Below are 16866 nucleotides of genomic sequence, written 5' to 3'. Positions count from 1 at the left end.
ATACTTTCATTTTCTCTTTTTACATCTTTGATTTTTCTGGAGCCACTATAGTGGGGAGTTGATAGAATATTTTTTCCTCTTTATGAGATGTCCAAGCTTTGGACATATCCAAACTGCCAATTTTGCATTTGGGAAGAGAACAAAGAATGCTCATCTGAATACAAACAGAAAAGAAGTTAATTTCTTTAGAGTTATTATTTAGAGACTCACACCTTACCCCCAGGTGATTCCACTATTAGCTGCTTGAGAAATACAGCTCCACCTCAGCATAATGTGAAGTGGACTTAAAGCATTTAGTGTTCTAGGCTCATATAAATAAAACCAGTCTCCTTAACTTCTGAGCCTTCCACAGGTACATGGAACGTATGCAGTTTTCTTGGCCTCATAAAGAAGTGGTTTGCGACTGACTTCTGGATATTTTTTCCACTATTTTCCCTTAAAACCTGATTCCCCAAAAGGCTATGCATTACTATGCACTATTACTCTGCCTTTTATTTGTAATTTAATTCATAAAATACTGAATGCTCAAACTGAGATAAACTGCTTAAGAAGTGTGGCACCTTTTATTTGTAAATAAATGTTTTGGATTGTTTACACCAAGGGTGTCAAATTCAAGGCCCAGGGGCTGGATCTGGCCTGCAGATCCACCTTGGAAACAACAAAGGACCGGCCTGCAGTGTCTCTGCCAGTGAAAACGGGCTGCACACAGCCCTCCCAAGCTCCATTTTCGCTGGCAGAGGGTTGCAGAAAGCTGTTGCAGCCAAAACTGGAGCTTGAGAGCCCATTTTCACTGGCAAAGCCCTCAGGCCACCACAGGCGCCACCCTGACATGAGTGATGTCATGCTGGCCACGCTCACCCTGGCCATGCCCACAAGCCAACAATCCTGTGCAGCCCTCAATGAAATTGACACCCCTAGTTTACTCCAAAATATAAGGACTAAAAAAAGTTTTAGTTTTGTATACTGGATATTAAACTGCTCCAGCATCCCAAAAAGAATACAACACATTGCTTGGGCCACAACTGATTCAAGGTAAGCAACAGGAAAAATAGAATTGACTCCCTGTAGCTGTATCTGTCATTAAAAACACCCGATTTTTCAAAAGGAGGTAAGCAATTAAACACGTCTATGCAATTAGGTAAAAGTTAATATTGTATATCAGAAGCAGGGTGGAGTTTAACTTGAAATGGTAAGGTCCAGGAAAACCAAATTTGAACCTGTAGTAGTCCAGTATTACAAGTTTAACTTGAATAGTGTAGTAAAATAAAAATATGGCTAGGCATGACTGCTGTTCCACACTTCTTTAAAAACCTTAAAATACTACAGCAAAAAGGAGCCACTTAGGCCATAGAACCCAACCCTTCTTCAATTTAGGAAACCAAGAGAACAAAATTCTAATAAAATTCTAATAAAATTCTAATAGAAACTAATACAGAACAAAGAAATAAATAGAAAGAAACTTCCAACTTTCTTTTTAGCAAACCAGTACAAAGCTATTTCTTACTTTATGATTACAAAAAATCTAGCCTTTTCTATTATCTGCCTTTTTTAATCATCAAAACTGAAAATCAAAAGTGCATTTTTTGTTTTATGCAAAAAAAAAATTGTAACAGATTTTCAGCCAGCTGTCAATGTAGATAAATATATTTTCTCTAATTAAAAAAAAAGTTAATTTAGTTGCCTCTGCAAGTTCCACCAGCTCCACTAACCACTGTGGGTAGTGTTGAATCGTTCCACTTTGGAGCATATTAATCTTGCTACAAGTGTCATATATAAGAACAAAGATTTATAACTTTTTCCCTAGTTGCCTATTAGTTCCAAAAGAAAGCCTCTAGTTTCAATTGTACTTTAATATTTAAAATGTTCTTAATTAATGTACTATATGAATTTTGTATCCACTTTTAAAAAGTTTTTTTACATGATAAATGTCTTTCTACTAGCTCTTTGTACTGTATATTGAATTCAACTGTCACTGATTTATTAGGATACTTTTTCCTTCTAGAATTCAATGGTTTTCTACCTTTCTATTGCTTAAATTGTTATTTCAGGTCTTACACGATGGAATAGTAGAGAACTAGTCTTTTATTTTTTTTATATGCAGCATTCTTTCAGTGTTTGAAGCCTTTCTTTAACCCTATTGCCCTAAGTTTATTGTCTCTTTTGATAGGATTCTTTTCTTAGACCTCTGATCGTCCTCACTGCCCTTCTCTGCACCGATCCAATTCATCTAAAGCCTTCTTGAAACAAGGCATCCAGAACAGAGGAGTGGGGCTGGGGATCTGACCAAATACAGAATAAGTGTGTTACTTCTTATGACTAAGAAACAGCTCATCTATTGATGTAGCCTAAAATTACATTTGCTGCTTTGGTCTGTTTCACTCCCATTCAGTTTGGAATCAACTAGTATTTTAAGTTCTTCAAAAGTATCATTAGGAAGTGAGATATCCCTGAACCTCTCTCAAGTACATTTGATTCTCCTGCCCAAGACAAACAAAAAAAAAAATCCATTACCTTTCAATGTTATGGCCATGTTTAACTACTCTTATGAATAACCTACTTTGTAAAATATAAAAGAATCAAAGAGAGAATTAGGAAGGGAATGAGACTGAAACTGTTTGGAGATTCAGACTGAAAAGTTGGAACGGGCCTCTGCACTTGGACAGAAGGCAGTGTAACAAGTGGCCTTCTGTTTCACTAGATTCAGATTTATATTTCATTTCCAAAAGGGTAACATTTCAATATATCAAGTTTTATTTTTTGCAGTAATAAGTAGACTTTAATGAGAAAAGTATTATAGAGGTATATAAATAAAATATTACCTATATTGTTTATATTATACAATATAAATAAATGTATGAACATTTTACAACATCCTTGGTATTGCACGCAAAAAAACAAACTTTGGTAGTCAAATCTCATCTTTTCTACAATTTACCTGATGAAAGGATGTGCAAGATTCAGTTCTAACATATTACTCATCCAACAAATTCAGCTGGTAAACTCAGTTTGTATGAATCACAAATTCAAAAATTTCCCAAACTGGATGTTTAGGAAATGGGGTCTTCCCAGTATTATATGCATTTTGCAGAAAACTGTTGTTTAACAAACTGGTTCATCTTTAACAAAACAAAGACTCTAGGCAGGAGAAACCTGAGAAAACAGAGGTAGTGTTCGAACTCATCACTGATTTTTTTTCCTTCACAAAGCTTGGTTCTTAGATTGGGCATTTGATTTTTGAAGCTGACCTAAATACAAAATGATTGCAGACAGGATGAATCTATCTTAACCTGATGATTTCCATGGAATTAATGAGATGGAGCACGAAACTTACATGGATTATTTTTGGTTACTATAGATCTTCATTACAATAGTCACTGGTCTTACGACTTTTCACTTTTTTTGAACTTTGAATATTCTGGACTTCATATGCAATTTGGAACGAAACAGTTTCTGTTCTATTGTAGATACTTCTTCATGGATGAGATAGGGCTGCACTCTCAGGAGGAAGGAAAACAGATCTAGCACAAACCGATAGGTATGGGGGAAATCTGATTCATTGTACCGTTCACGAGGACTGCGTGCCCTAACAAAGAAAGAAATAATGTTGAAAGAAAAGTAGCACAAATGTATTCTAAAATTAAAATGTTAAGAAAAAAGGAACCAAATCACAAATACTAATAATCTTGTGGGCTTAAAATAAAAAAAGATCCAAGGTCAATTTCCTTGGCGGAAAAGAAAGATATACACACAAATAAATAACATACAAGATAAATTCATTAAGTTTGGTTCTTGGTTTTAATGTCTATGTACTACTTCTGGAATCACAGGAATTATGTCCAAAATACATGCAGATAAAAGACAACAGGGAAGAGGGTTACTGTCTTCCTTCCATGTTGATTAACTTCCTGAATGCATCTGGTTAGTCATAATGCTAGTCCAGATGGCCTTCAAATAAAATCATTACAGATCATCTGATGGACTTTACTGAAAGCACCAAGATAGTACAGTGAAGAGTAATGGTGTTGGATAGAGGTCATTCCACCAGTAGAACAAATCATAATTTCAGATTCACGTTCTTTCCCCTAAAAATATTTTTTCCAAAGCAGAACTGGGATACATTTAGGAAATGAGGTAAAGTAAGAAGACTGAAGTGAAGGTAAAGGTAAAGTGAAAAATCTGTAATAGTGAAGGTAAAGTGAATAATCTGTAATATTGGATGTAGTCTACTTCCAAATTTATATTAATATACAAGGTTTACAAGATAGTTCAAAGTCATCTAGCGATTATTAAATTCATAATATAATTGGTCTGATGCTTGTGGAAAATGTCTAGACTTACTATAGCCTTACTGGAGAGCTTAGTTTTTAAAAAAAATTCAATTAAATATAAGTTTATATTTATATAACAAGATTATACATAAATAATAAAAATATAAAATGCAAAATAAAAACAAAAGCAATGTTAAATAAAACCCAACATATATCATTTACATCTAAAATTAATTAAAATGCTCATAATTAATAGGATTCCTCTCAGATCATAGGATTAATAATGTTCCTCATTGATCATTTTAAAAATTATTTTTATTTGGTTAACAACCTGTAGGAGAAGAACTGGCAGAACCTGAGGGCCGAGTCAAAAGAGGAATCAACCCAGAGTCTTTATGTGGCCACAGATGGACTAAGTTCAAACCTTCTTCAATTTCACTGACCCTTCTCTAGAGCTAAAATAGTGTTAACCATCAGCTGAATAGATTCCTGTGCATAAGCATGTTGTCAGTTTAAGTGGAACTTCACGCCAGATACAACTTTTGGCAATCTCTCGATTGGATCACCAAACATACTTGTGTACTGGTGCTCTAATATAGGAAATTGAATTTAGCCATTTTAAAACAGAACATTCAACATACATTTTCAACAAAAGCATTAAATATTTACCTCTTGCGCTTTTTAACTGTACACAACCAATAGTTTCTGTTCAGAGGGGTAAAGGTATCTCCTTTTTGTTGCAAAAGTGCTCCGAGACTATGACCATGAAAACAGTCCTTTTTTGTGCTTTCTTCAGTCCAGTTGAACTGGAAAAGGGAAGGCTTTCGCTTCTCAGTTAGTTCCAGGCAACCAGTCAGGGTACGAAACTGCCTCTGAAGATCCATTACCATCTCTGTACAAAACAAAATATTACAATAATAAAGTACAACCATTCAAGATTGTTTTGTCAAAATTGTTTTAGGTACACCCAAACATTTCAGGTTGCATGAAGGAAACAACCTTCACATAACACATTCAAATCCTTTGTAAAAGTTGCCTCAAAATTCAGAAGCGATAGAGGAGTTTAAAGCATTATTAAAACCCGCGAGACTATGGGCATCTCATTTAATGTCAATTCACACAAATAGTTCTCACAAATAGTTGTGTGGATACAAACAAACTTGAAAAATCTTATTGGTTTAAGAAAGGATGACATACATTTCCTCCTCATGAATTTCTATTCTTGGAGTCTCACGAAGTGTAACTTCAAGAGAGAAAGAAGCTCCAGGAGCAAATGAGGAAGGATCCAATTTCTAATTTTGTTTCATTTATTTATTGGTTTCAATTTAGGTACTACCTGATCTTAAATCAACCATGGGCAACTAGCAAAATTATAAACAATAAAAACAAAATACAACACAAAAAAAGGGGGATCTAATTGGTCTATACGAGGACTGTCCCTATCTAAAAAAAATCTCAAGTGGAGCTATCATCTCAATTCTTAGATCGGACTGAAAGAACAATGCAATAGCTCAACCCAGCACTAACGTATGTCTAAAATTGAAAGCTCTAACAACTGGAGTTGTCAATAAACTAGAATAGTTAAGCAATATAAGGGAAAAAAATGCAAATCAGAAAATTCCAAAGAGTGCTGTTTAATGTTAATTTGTTATTAAATTTGTGGTCCTTTGTTGTCTTTCTGGTCTTAGGAAAAAAAAAAGATGGCCAAATCCCTTCCACGGTATTTAAGAGAATATAAATTTAGAGTAAGGAAATTATGTGTGCCTCCAATGCCCGCCTAGCCCCCTAGCCCCGCTTCAAAAGAAGTATTTGCAATCTTGGGATTTAAGAAAGCATTAGGAAGAAGTCTTTCAATTATCAATAAATAAATAAATTCTGCACCACTACTCTCAGAAGAAAATGTATAGCCAAAACAGCTGTAGCCAGGCTAAAATAGTTAGCAAAGAGGGGCATAAAAAACTGAAGCCCTGGTTGCATAGCATACTATGTGGGAAACTTAAACCACATCTATCTAGAAATGGAAATGCAAAATCTTAGTACCCAGGAACCTCCCATGAATAGCCATGAAAATATGTGGCAGAATTATTTCTGGAAGAATCCAAGTGATCTATGCAATCGTTGCCAACACTATATTTCTCTGGAGGAGGAAAAGAATGCAGGCAAAGTTAAAAGAGGACCATCCTGCGCATGGCGGAATTATACTGAGGTTAACATACTAGACCTCAGCAAGGAAGAATCAACTGAGAAATTTCAGTTGGAAGCCTAGTTTCTGACCAAGGAGATGGTCGGGTGATTTCAATTACAGGGGGAACAGGCTAAACAGGGACACTTCTCAAGCCAATTTCTAGGATGTCCAGAGTTGTTGGCCACCCTACAGATTTAAAAAGGTAAAGGCTGAAAAAATGAATTTTAATTCATTGTGACAGAACATAGATAGCAAATAAAACTAAATGATCTAATCTGAATAAATGGGTGGATAAAAGGAAAAACCTATTCAGCAGAAGCTATTCAATGCTATTATATCTTAAGGAATCAGAAGTGAAGTTTAATAAATCTTTAACAAATACAGATACTACAAAAACCATACGATTTTCTTAACTGAACACCAGGGAAGAAAGCTATTCATTAGAAATCTCAGAGTGCCTACGGTAGAACATCTCTTTGATTCGAATAACATTCAAAGTGATGAGTTCTTGGGGAATTCTATTCCACTCAGCTCACAAAGTAGGACCAGTGTGAGGATCAAGATGGCTCTTTTTTCTGTTGAGTTAAAATGAGAAATTAGACTTTGTTTTTCTGGAAGGAGGTACTCTTCTAATGTGTTCGTATTAGGGCGCAGAATGGGAAAGTCTGGAAATGGATATCCTGGAAGGATTAGTTCTAGGAAATGCTTAACATTATCTACTCAGAAAGATTAGGGCGAGTGATCTGGCTAGAGAGGATCTGCTCCTGTGATTTTGATATGTCTCACATACTCTGGTAAATTACCTATTAAAAGTCACCTGTGTAAGATCAGCAGTCATATAAATCATATAAATAAATAGACAAATGAATAAAATTTATTTTATAATTGTAGAGCAAGTTATTTTTGCTTCTCATTCTCTGAACGAAAAGGAATATGACGTATATTCTAGGAAAGGGAAGTAACAGGAAGTACACTCACGTTTTTTCTTGAGGACAACATACTTTTCAGAGGCTGAATATAATAGTGGTTTCTCACATCGCCATAAACGCCTAAAAATGAAATAATAGCTGTGGGTGCATGGAGGAAACATTTAAATATCCCCAAATGGTCATGTTACAATCAAACCTATATACAGGTCCCCCTTCCCTTAAGTTCTGGGAGTTGAGAACTGGACCCTAAACGAATGTACAACTGAAGCCATACATGCAACCTTCTACAATGCTGTAATAAATCTGGGACTGGAACAACTAGTAACCAATAAATACTAGGCTTAACAACTGCCTCGATCTCATCTTCTGCAATAGTTTGAATTCAATTTACGGAATACAAATTTCCAACAGTGACCACAACATGATTGACTTTTGTCTCAACATACATCCACACAAAAATCATCACAACAACAAAATCCCCAATTATAACTTCAGAAAAGGCAACTATGATCTTATAATCAACGATCTCTCTTCCCTTGATTGGAAATTTCTATTCATTGGATGCAATACTGTTGAAGACCATTACAGAATATTCTTACTAGAAATCAAAAGAGCCATCAAACTATATGTACCATTAACAACTCCCAAAACCAGAAAAAAACAAATTACCCATAACAATAAGGAAACTTCAATCCAAAAAGAGATCACTTTGGCGAAAAAACAAATCTGGTCACCTTGTTAACTTCAAAAGTTGATACAAAAATCTATGCCACCAGATAAAAACTGAATGCACTAATTATCACATTAAACAAGAGGAAAACCTACGCACAAATTCCATCCGCGCCTTCTACAATTTTGTAAACAACAAACTAACAGACTCAAGGTCCACCCCACCCCTGAAAGGACCTAATGGTAAAGACTGCAACGACAACACCATCAAAGCTAACACATTCTTTGGCTCAGTATTTGTAAACAGCAATGGATCAAGCCCAGTACTTCCTAGTCGAACCACAGACAACTGCAATGATCTAATACATATCGATTTTACAGTAGACAATGTTGAAAAAGCACTACGCAATCTAAAACTATCTCTATCTATTGGACCGGATGGAATATGTGCCTACTTCTTAAAAAAGCTATCCACTGCCATAGCCGAACCTCTACGCAGAATCTTTGAAAAATCTTTCAGGACCAGCTCCTTGCCAAAACTATGGTCACAAGCCACGGTCATCCCCATCTTCAAAAAGGGAGACCCCAGCCTAGTTGAAAATTACAGACCAATCTCCTTATGCTGCGTCACCTGTAAAGTCATGGAATAAATTATTAACCAATCCATTAGCCTCCCTTAGAGACAAACAACCTACCCTCTAATAAACAATTTGGTTTCAGAAAAAAACTATCCTGTAATCTGCAACTCTTACACTGCAAAAACATATGGACTACACAACTCGATCAGGGCAAAGCAATAGATGCAATCTACATAGACTTCTGTAAAGCATTTGATTCAGTGGTACACAACAAACTACTACTAAAACTAAAATCTTATGTTATCTATGGACACTTACATAACTGGATAGAAGCATTCCTGTCAAACAGACAACAAATTGTCAAAATTGGGAGTGTCCTATCAAATTCTGTACCTGTCAACAGTGGTGTCCCCCAAGGCAGTGTTTTAGGACCAACTCTCTTCATACTCTACATAAATGACCTCTGTGATCATATTAAGAGCAACTGTGTTCTCTTCACTGATGATGTAAAGCTATTCAACACCACAGACAAGACTACTACCCTCCAAAAAAGACCTTGACTATGTATCAGAATGGTCAATCAAATGGCAACTTCAAACCTCAACAAATCAATGCTCTGTCTTACATATTGGCAAAAAAAATGAGAAAATAAAATACAGCCTGAATAGTCAAGACCTTGCTGAGGATCCAAACTCTGTCAAGGACCTTGGAGTATTCATCTCTAATGATCTAAGCGCTAGATCCCACTGTAACTACATAGCCAAAAAAGCATTAAGAGTTGTTAATCTAATCCTACGTAGCTTCTTCTCTGGTAATATCACACTACTAACTAGAGATACAAAACATTTGCTAGACCTATACTTGAATACAGCTCATCAGTCTGGAACCCATATCATGTATCTGATATTAACACAATTGAAAAAGTCCAAAAATATTTCACAAGAAGAGTTCTCCGCTCCTCTACTCATTGCAGAATACCTTATGCCACCAGACTTGAAGCTCTAGACCTAGAAAACCTAGAACTACGCCGCCTCTGGTCCGATCTAAATATAGTATATAAAATCATACACTGCAATGTCCTACCTGCAAATGAATACTTCAGCTTCAATCATAACAATACAAGAGCACACAACAGATACAAACTCAAGGTTAACCGCACCAAATTTGACTGCAGAAAATATGACTTCAGCAACAGAGTGGTCAATATTTGGAATACTCTACCTGAATCTGTGGTTTCTTCCCCAAACCCCAAAAACTTTAACCATAGACTATCTACTATTGACCTCACCCCTTCCTAAGAGGCCTGTATGGGGCGTGCATAAGCACGCAAATTATGCCTACCGTCCCTGTCCTATTGTTTCTTTTTTCTTTTTCTTATATGTATCCATGTATTCATAACTATGTTTACTCTTATACCTGTATCTTGTAAGTGATTGACAAATCAAATAAATACTAAATACTAAAATTATGTCATGCTTCCACATACACAGTTTTACATGACTTCTAACTTTACCATTATCTCTTTAGTATCATTATTCTTTCCTCAAAAGGAAAATGTTGACCAGTTGACCAGTACTGGCCTCAACTGTTAACAGGGAATATTGCATGCAAGCTGGAGGCAACTGAAGCTTGTAACTTAGGTTACACTTTTCCAAATAACTGGACCAAATTGACCAAAGCCACCACAGATGGTAGAGATAAGTACTTATGATTTACCTGGTGACAATGGCAAATGGAAGACTACCACATAGAGCAGAGTCCACAACACCCAGGCCATGGCTCACAACCGGGCCATCAGCACCTCAGAACCGGGCTGCCCAAAGCAGCGTGCGAGCACTCACACATCCCCAGTGGGCGAGAGTGCGCATGCATGTTCCATTTGCGCAAGTAGCAGGCGTGTGTGCCTGCCACTCGCACAAATGGAACTGTGTATGCATGCGGGTGCTTGCCCGCCTCTCATTATTCCCTTCCCCAGTCCACAAAGCCAAAAAAGCTTGGGGAACTGACAAAGTATAAGTGGACTCAATGATAAATACCATGAATTAACAGAAGAAATTTTAAAAAAACCCCAGTTTGATATATTTTATGTATGTGAAACCAAGGGAAGCCGGAAGTATGATTTTGATATTATAGATCAAAGTTGATAAAAACAGACATGAAAGCAAAAATATAGGTTTGATTATGAATGAAATAGCTAACCTATGGTTTAGAGTAAAACTCCAGAAGGTGAGAAAAGTTGTGTACGTTGGGACGTTTATTTTATTAGAGTATATGAACGAGTAGGTGTGAACAAAATGAGGGAGTACAAAACAGAAGTGCTTTTGGCCATTCAGAGACTCCAAAATGAATACCAATGGTGAGTATTTAATGAGCATCTGCTTGGAAAAATTATATTTAATAGCAATAGAAATAGCACTTAGATTTATATGCTGCTTCAGAGTGCTTTACAGCCCTCTCTAAGTGGTTTATAGAGTCAGCCTATTGCCCCCAACAATCTGAGTCCTCATTTTATCCACCTGGGAAGGATGGAAGGCTGAGACAACCTTGAGCTGGTTAGGATCAAACTCCTGGCAGTCAGCAGATTTAGTCTGCATTACTGCATTCTAACCACTGCGCTGCTACAGAAAAAAAATTAAAACCAAAATGAAAGTTGAAAGCCTGCAGGAAGATAAAATTTTAAACCCTTATGAAAAGGGAGTAGCAATATAATTTCCCAACACAATAAATAGATGAAAGGATGTGGAAGCTCTTTGGAATAAACTGAAAAAAATTATACTACATAATACCATAGAAGAGTATGCAGCTATAGATATGAAAAAGAATACTAGGCAGAATAACTAAATGCAAGAGGCTTTGTGGATGAGGAATAAAACAGAACAGAACAGATAGAATAGAATAAAATCAGTGGTAAGATGAATTTGTGAACTTTTTAGAACTATCCCTAATGCTATAATGCAGGGGTGTCCAACCTTGGCAACTTTAAGACTTGTGGACTTCAACTCCCAGAATTCCTCAGCCAGCTTTGCTTGTGGAGTTGAAGTCCACAAGTCTTAAAGTTGCTAAGGTTGGACACCCCTGCTATAACGTGTGGTCTGCAATGTGATCTGGGCTTCATCCAATTCCTGCTAATAGATATTCTAATTAAATAAACCTCACAGAAAGCAGTGCACTTCATTGTTTGTTTAAGCACTCTCTTTACTGCGAATCAGATAACCTCTGACATAGTAGTACAATATTACGTATAGCTCTGAAGAATTTACACTACAGTATATTAGCTAATGATTGCTGCAAAAATGATAAAAGAAGCTTACAATATAATGTGAGATAAAGAAAGCTGCAATGAAAAAAATAAATCACAGCAAGAATTAGTTAAATAATCTAATATTTAAAAGGAGGCTAGGTAATGGAAAACAGCTTTGATTATAATAAAACATAGTTCTTCAAGTGAATGAAAATGACCAATAAGGAACCTCCAGGAGAATGAGTTGAATTAAAAAATTCACAAAATAATTTGGGATAAAACTGACATGAAGGAATATTTGGAATATTTATGACACCTGTACGGGAATGATAGTGATTTGCCAAATGGGACCGAAATGCACATCTAGGAAATATATTGATGAAAAGGAAATCATAAATATAGTGGGTATGTTGAAAAAAGTGAAAATACAGGTGTGCTTGTGAAGTGGCTGGTTGACATGTGAGTATAAAGGCTGTGTCTGAAAATTGAAATATAACACCAACAATATCTGGTAGGGAACTTAATCGCAAATATCCACAACAGAAGTCTAATATATAATTTATCATGCAGCTAGGCAAATACAACCCCTTACAGTATGATTTCTAAGGGGCTCTAAATGTTTATACTCACTGCAAATTGATCAGAGCACAAAGAAAGGGGAAGTTAGAGGAGAAAAAGAATCAGAGCAAACAGATAAATGCAGCAGTAGCGTCGCTTGTAGTAGTACTTTAGAAAATATTTTAAAAATGGAAAATGAAGACATTTTAAGATGAGCCAGTGATATTATGTGGTTTGTTGCAAAGAATAAACATTTGCTTAAAAAGTGAGATGGCTAAATTTAAGAGGGGCTTCTGTTCAGTTTGTTACCAGGAAGTGACAGTTGGGTGTATGTGGGAACAAGTGGAATGCCATGGAAAGGGGGTATTTAAAAAGTCTGACATGAAAAATAAGAAGAGATAAAAGTCATGAAGAAGGTGGACCAAATATTAATGATGTATATTACGCTGGTGTAGTCATACAAAGAGAATGAATGAGGATTGAGTTCCAAAAGAAATATATGAAGGATGAATAGGTTGAGAGAAACAGGAAAACCGATAAAACCATTATTGACTGAAGTTGATGAGAAACTGAAAAGAGGAAAGATAAAAGGACAAAAATAATGAAGCAGTGTGAGGGAAGCAAGACTGGTTTATATGGATATAAAGATAATGGAGAGATGCAGTGAATGGTGTTGGTGTAAATTACAGTAAGCTGTATTTTCTTTTCTTATAATGCCCTATTTTCTTTGGCTCACTATTTCTTACTTCTTTGCTTTCTTTTGCATAACCTAAAAGGAACTGTCACATATAAGAGTATGTATTTCAGAAATATACCTGATTCTTTCTTCATTATATTTCTTCTGCTCCACATCCAGAATATTCTTTACAACAATGTACCATTTTTTAATATCAAAAAATGGACAACCTGTAGTACAAGACAGCTTGTAAATCTTCTCTTAAAAGCATTCAATAGCGAAGAAAACTCAGAAATAGAGACAAGCCTTATTACACAAACAAATCAGGCTAACTCTCTCTACTGTGTAATTAAAAGTACTACACTGATTTTCCGATATCCTAAGATTAAGGGCATATATTAGCTAATATAAACAAGTCTACTTCCTAATGCATTTTGAAAGATAATGATTTAATTCCAAACAAGCTACACTGAAGCCTTTAAAACAATTTCACCAGCTTTGCCACCCTGTGACAAAACAATCTTTATTAAACCATAATAGCCCTGGGATACACAGAGCTCCATTGACCAAAACATGTAGGTCATCAAAACAGTTTAATACTAATCACAGTTATGGACAGCGGGAAGATTTGAGGGAAACTGCATCAAAATAGTGAGCGACTGTGAGAAAGAAAAGCATAAACTTGCAGCCAGTCTGTGAATGCCTGTGACTAAAAAACTGGTTGATTCACATGACCTCTGAACTCACCGACTCAAAACTTAGCATAGATATACAACTCTAAAATCCAGGCAACCCCTTGAACATTCTTAAAGTCATCTGCCAACATATTCTGAACTATGCAAAGTTTTTTGTTTTCTCTTTCCTAATTTGAAATATTTTTCAGATTAGTCTTCACAATTATGCCACAGATACTTTAGGAGGAATTGTTGAAATTACAAAAGTAATTATAGTTTTATTTTTTATTTTTTTACCTTCTTCATTTTTTTTGTTTCTTTCTTTCACGTAGTTTGCTAGCAACCTGAAAATACAAAATATTAATCAGATTGGCTTATTTATTGGAATCATGTCCCTATATTTAAACTTATCAAATGTATTTACTATTTCTATTACTACCACTGGGCCACTTAAAAATTTAATAGCCCAGAAATCTACTGTAGTCTGTCAGCCTTATATTTACACTATATACAAGTTAGCACCTGCTGCATCAAAGTGGCACATCATTAAATTTTCACAGAAATTCAGGTTGCCAGCGCAGCCCAAATATTAAACTTCACTGCATCAAAACAATTTTTATCTGCCTGCACATAAGATTAAAATAATACTTTAATAAATATTAGGTTCAGTAAATTCTGACACTGTTACAGCTTCAATAAACACAATCTGACATAGGAAATTGGCAAAAGGAAATGCAAGTTGCAATTTATTTTTTATTTATTAGGTTTATGTATTGTCTCTTGACTGTACATATTGCTGACTCCTTTTTTCCCTACAACACTTCGGTGAAGTAGGCTGGGCTGAGAGAAACTGACTCACCCAAAGCTATCCAGTGAGAGTCATGGTTGAAATTAATATTAACCAAGCAATAAGCTAACTTTTATCTAAACCAATACAATCTTTTTAGATTTTTACAGTTAAGAACATTTGACTACTAATTTTGCAATTCAGAACTGCAAAGTTAAGTATTCTTTTTTATAAAGCAAAGGACACTTACCACTCATATTCATCATCTAATAAGAATAGAATTTTCAGCACTACTATAATAATAGCTACAGCAAGTATATCATATTTCACTTTCCAAGTTGATTTATTGCCAGGATGAAGTGTCAGAAAGTCTGTTTCAGCAACACCAATTTTTTTTATCACTCTACAAGTCCATTTATTCATATCATCTGAATGAAAGAAAAAAAAAGATTGAGAACAGCCTCAAATGTTGTAGAATACAGCATTCTGAAATAGTCACATCAACCGTGAGTTACATATTTTCTCTCTGAAATAGTTATATGGTTTCAAGTAAACATGTTTAGCCCTTAGGAATTAGTTTATATTAGAACACCTCCCAGCACAAAATACCCCAGGTCAGTAAAAATAAAACTCTAAAAACTAGTTACTTTGGGCATTACATAACCAAAGTAAAACTTTTTTTTTACATTTGATTTGATTTGTCAATCGCTTACAAGATACAGGTATAAGAATGAATATAGTTTTGAATACATGAGATATACTTATAAGAAAAATAAAAAACAATAGGACAGGGACGGTAGGCACAATTGGTGCGCTTATGCACGCCCCCTACAGGCCTCTTAGGAAGGGGGTGAGGTCAATATAGAGTCTTAAGGTTAAAGTTTTTGGGATTTGAGGAAGAAACTACAGAGTCAGGTAGAGTATTCCAGACACTGACCACTCTGTTGCTGAAGTCGTATTTTCTGCAGTCAAGTTTGGTGCGGTTAACCTTGAGTTTGTATCTACTGTGTGCTCTTGTATTGTTATGATTAAAGCTGAAGTATTCATTTGCAGGTAGGACATTGGAGTATATGATTTTATATACTATATTTAGATCGGACCGGAGGCGGTGTAGTTCTAGGTTTTCTAGGTCTAGAGTTTCAAGTCTGGTGCCATAAGGTGTTCTGCAATGAGTAGAGGAGCGGAGAACTCTTCTTGTGGAATATTTTTGGACTTTTTCAATTGTGTTAATATCAGATACATGATATGGGTTCCAGACTGATGAGCTGTATTCAAGTATAGGTCTAGCAAATGTTTTGTATGCTCTAGTTAGTGTGATATTACCAGAGAAGAAGCTACGTAGGATACTCCATAAACTTCCATGGGTTTTGTCACAAAACTATAAGTAATCAGAAACCTAATGCACTAAGTAACATTAAATTATAGTTCATGGTCATGTCTTCATATACTTCAAAATAAGTTTAAAAAAAGTATGCGTTAAGATTTCATAGGTTGATAGTTTGATAGCATCAATGGTTCTTGTTATTTTTTTTAATTATTATACTAAATTAAGAGCATAATGTAAGAGTATTTCTGATTTTCAAGTTAGCAAGGATGTTACAAACCTTCATTAGATCCAGTGATAGATGTGATAGAAGACAGACAGACATAGTTCCTTATTTTTGTTTTGTAAAGGTTGAATTGCTTGTTCATTGTACCCATTACCGTGTTTTTCTATAGGAACCCCTGTTTCAAAAAATAAGGTTTTGACCAAGAATATATAAACAACTAGAAGATACTAAAGTAGACTATTAAATATTCCCTTACCAGGCAAGTTGATTTCCATCATGTATTTCATGCAAAGAATATTTGGATGAAGGAAGCTGTGCTCTGTTATATCTGGAAAACAAGGCAGGTCTATGAATCCTGCAAGGGCATGCATTTTTTTATAAACATCATCATATTTAGGCCAAGCCTGAAAAACAAAATATGTAAATAAGTAATAGAAGATGTCTTGGGTTATAAATGTAAAGAAACTCACTTTCTACAGGATTACTATCCTCATCTTAGTCAAAACAGATGCCTATGTTTTCTTAGCTACCCTACAGACCCCCAAGTATTATGCAGAGTTCCTCTAGCATCAACTTTAATCAGTTATGCTATTTTGAAAAATACATAGCCAAAACATAAATATCACAAGAACAAATTAAATAACTTTCATTTTAAATTATTTGTTTGCAATAGCTTCAGACTATATAATTATTGTCATGCAAGTACCATTACTGATAAATACTGTAGAAACATATATATATATACATTTAC

The 16866-nt window shown here is 35.2% G+C and overlaps 1 protein-coding gene across 2 annotated transcripts in view; it reads right to left on the bottom strand.

Moving 5' to 3' along the window:
• Window positions 1–2731: 2731 nt before the first annotated feature.
• The window catches only part of TAF1B (TATA-box binding protein associated factor, RNA polymerase I subunit B), a 45323-nt gene continuing 31188 nt past the window's right edge, over window positions 2732–16866 (bottom strand). For both annotated transcript variants that reach the window (XM_087917084.1, XM_026695278.2), the window contains exons 9-15: window positions 16372–16519; window positions 14816–14993; window positions 14076–14122; window positions 13244–13334; window positions 7432–7502; window positions 4938–5160; window positions 2732–3583 (exon numbers count right to left, since the gene is read on the bottom strand). In XM_087917084.1, coding sequence (XP_087773210.1) covers window positions 3391–3583; window positions 4938–5160; window positions 7432–7502; window positions 13244–13334; window positions 14076–14122; window positions 14816–14993; window positions 16372–16519 — 951 coding nt within the window. In that variant the 3' untranslated portion in view covers window positions 2732–3390. The remainder of the gene's footprint in view (window positions 3584–4937; window positions 5161–7431; window positions 7503–13243; window positions 13335–14075; window positions 14123–14815; window positions 14994–16371; window positions 16520–16866) is intronic.

The sequence above is a fragment of the Pseudonaja textilis genome, chromosome 1, assembly GCF_049901715.1.
Source record: "Pseudonaja textilis isolate UNSWEBS1 chromosome 1, rPseTex1.2, whole genome shotgun sequence".
NCBI classification, from domain to species: domain Eukaryota; kingdom Metazoa; phylum Chordata; class Lepidosauria; order Squamata; family Elapidae; genus Pseudonaja; species Pseudonaja textilis.
Note: the sequence above shows the minus strand (reverse complement) of the source record. Positions and strands in the feature narration are given on the sequence as shown.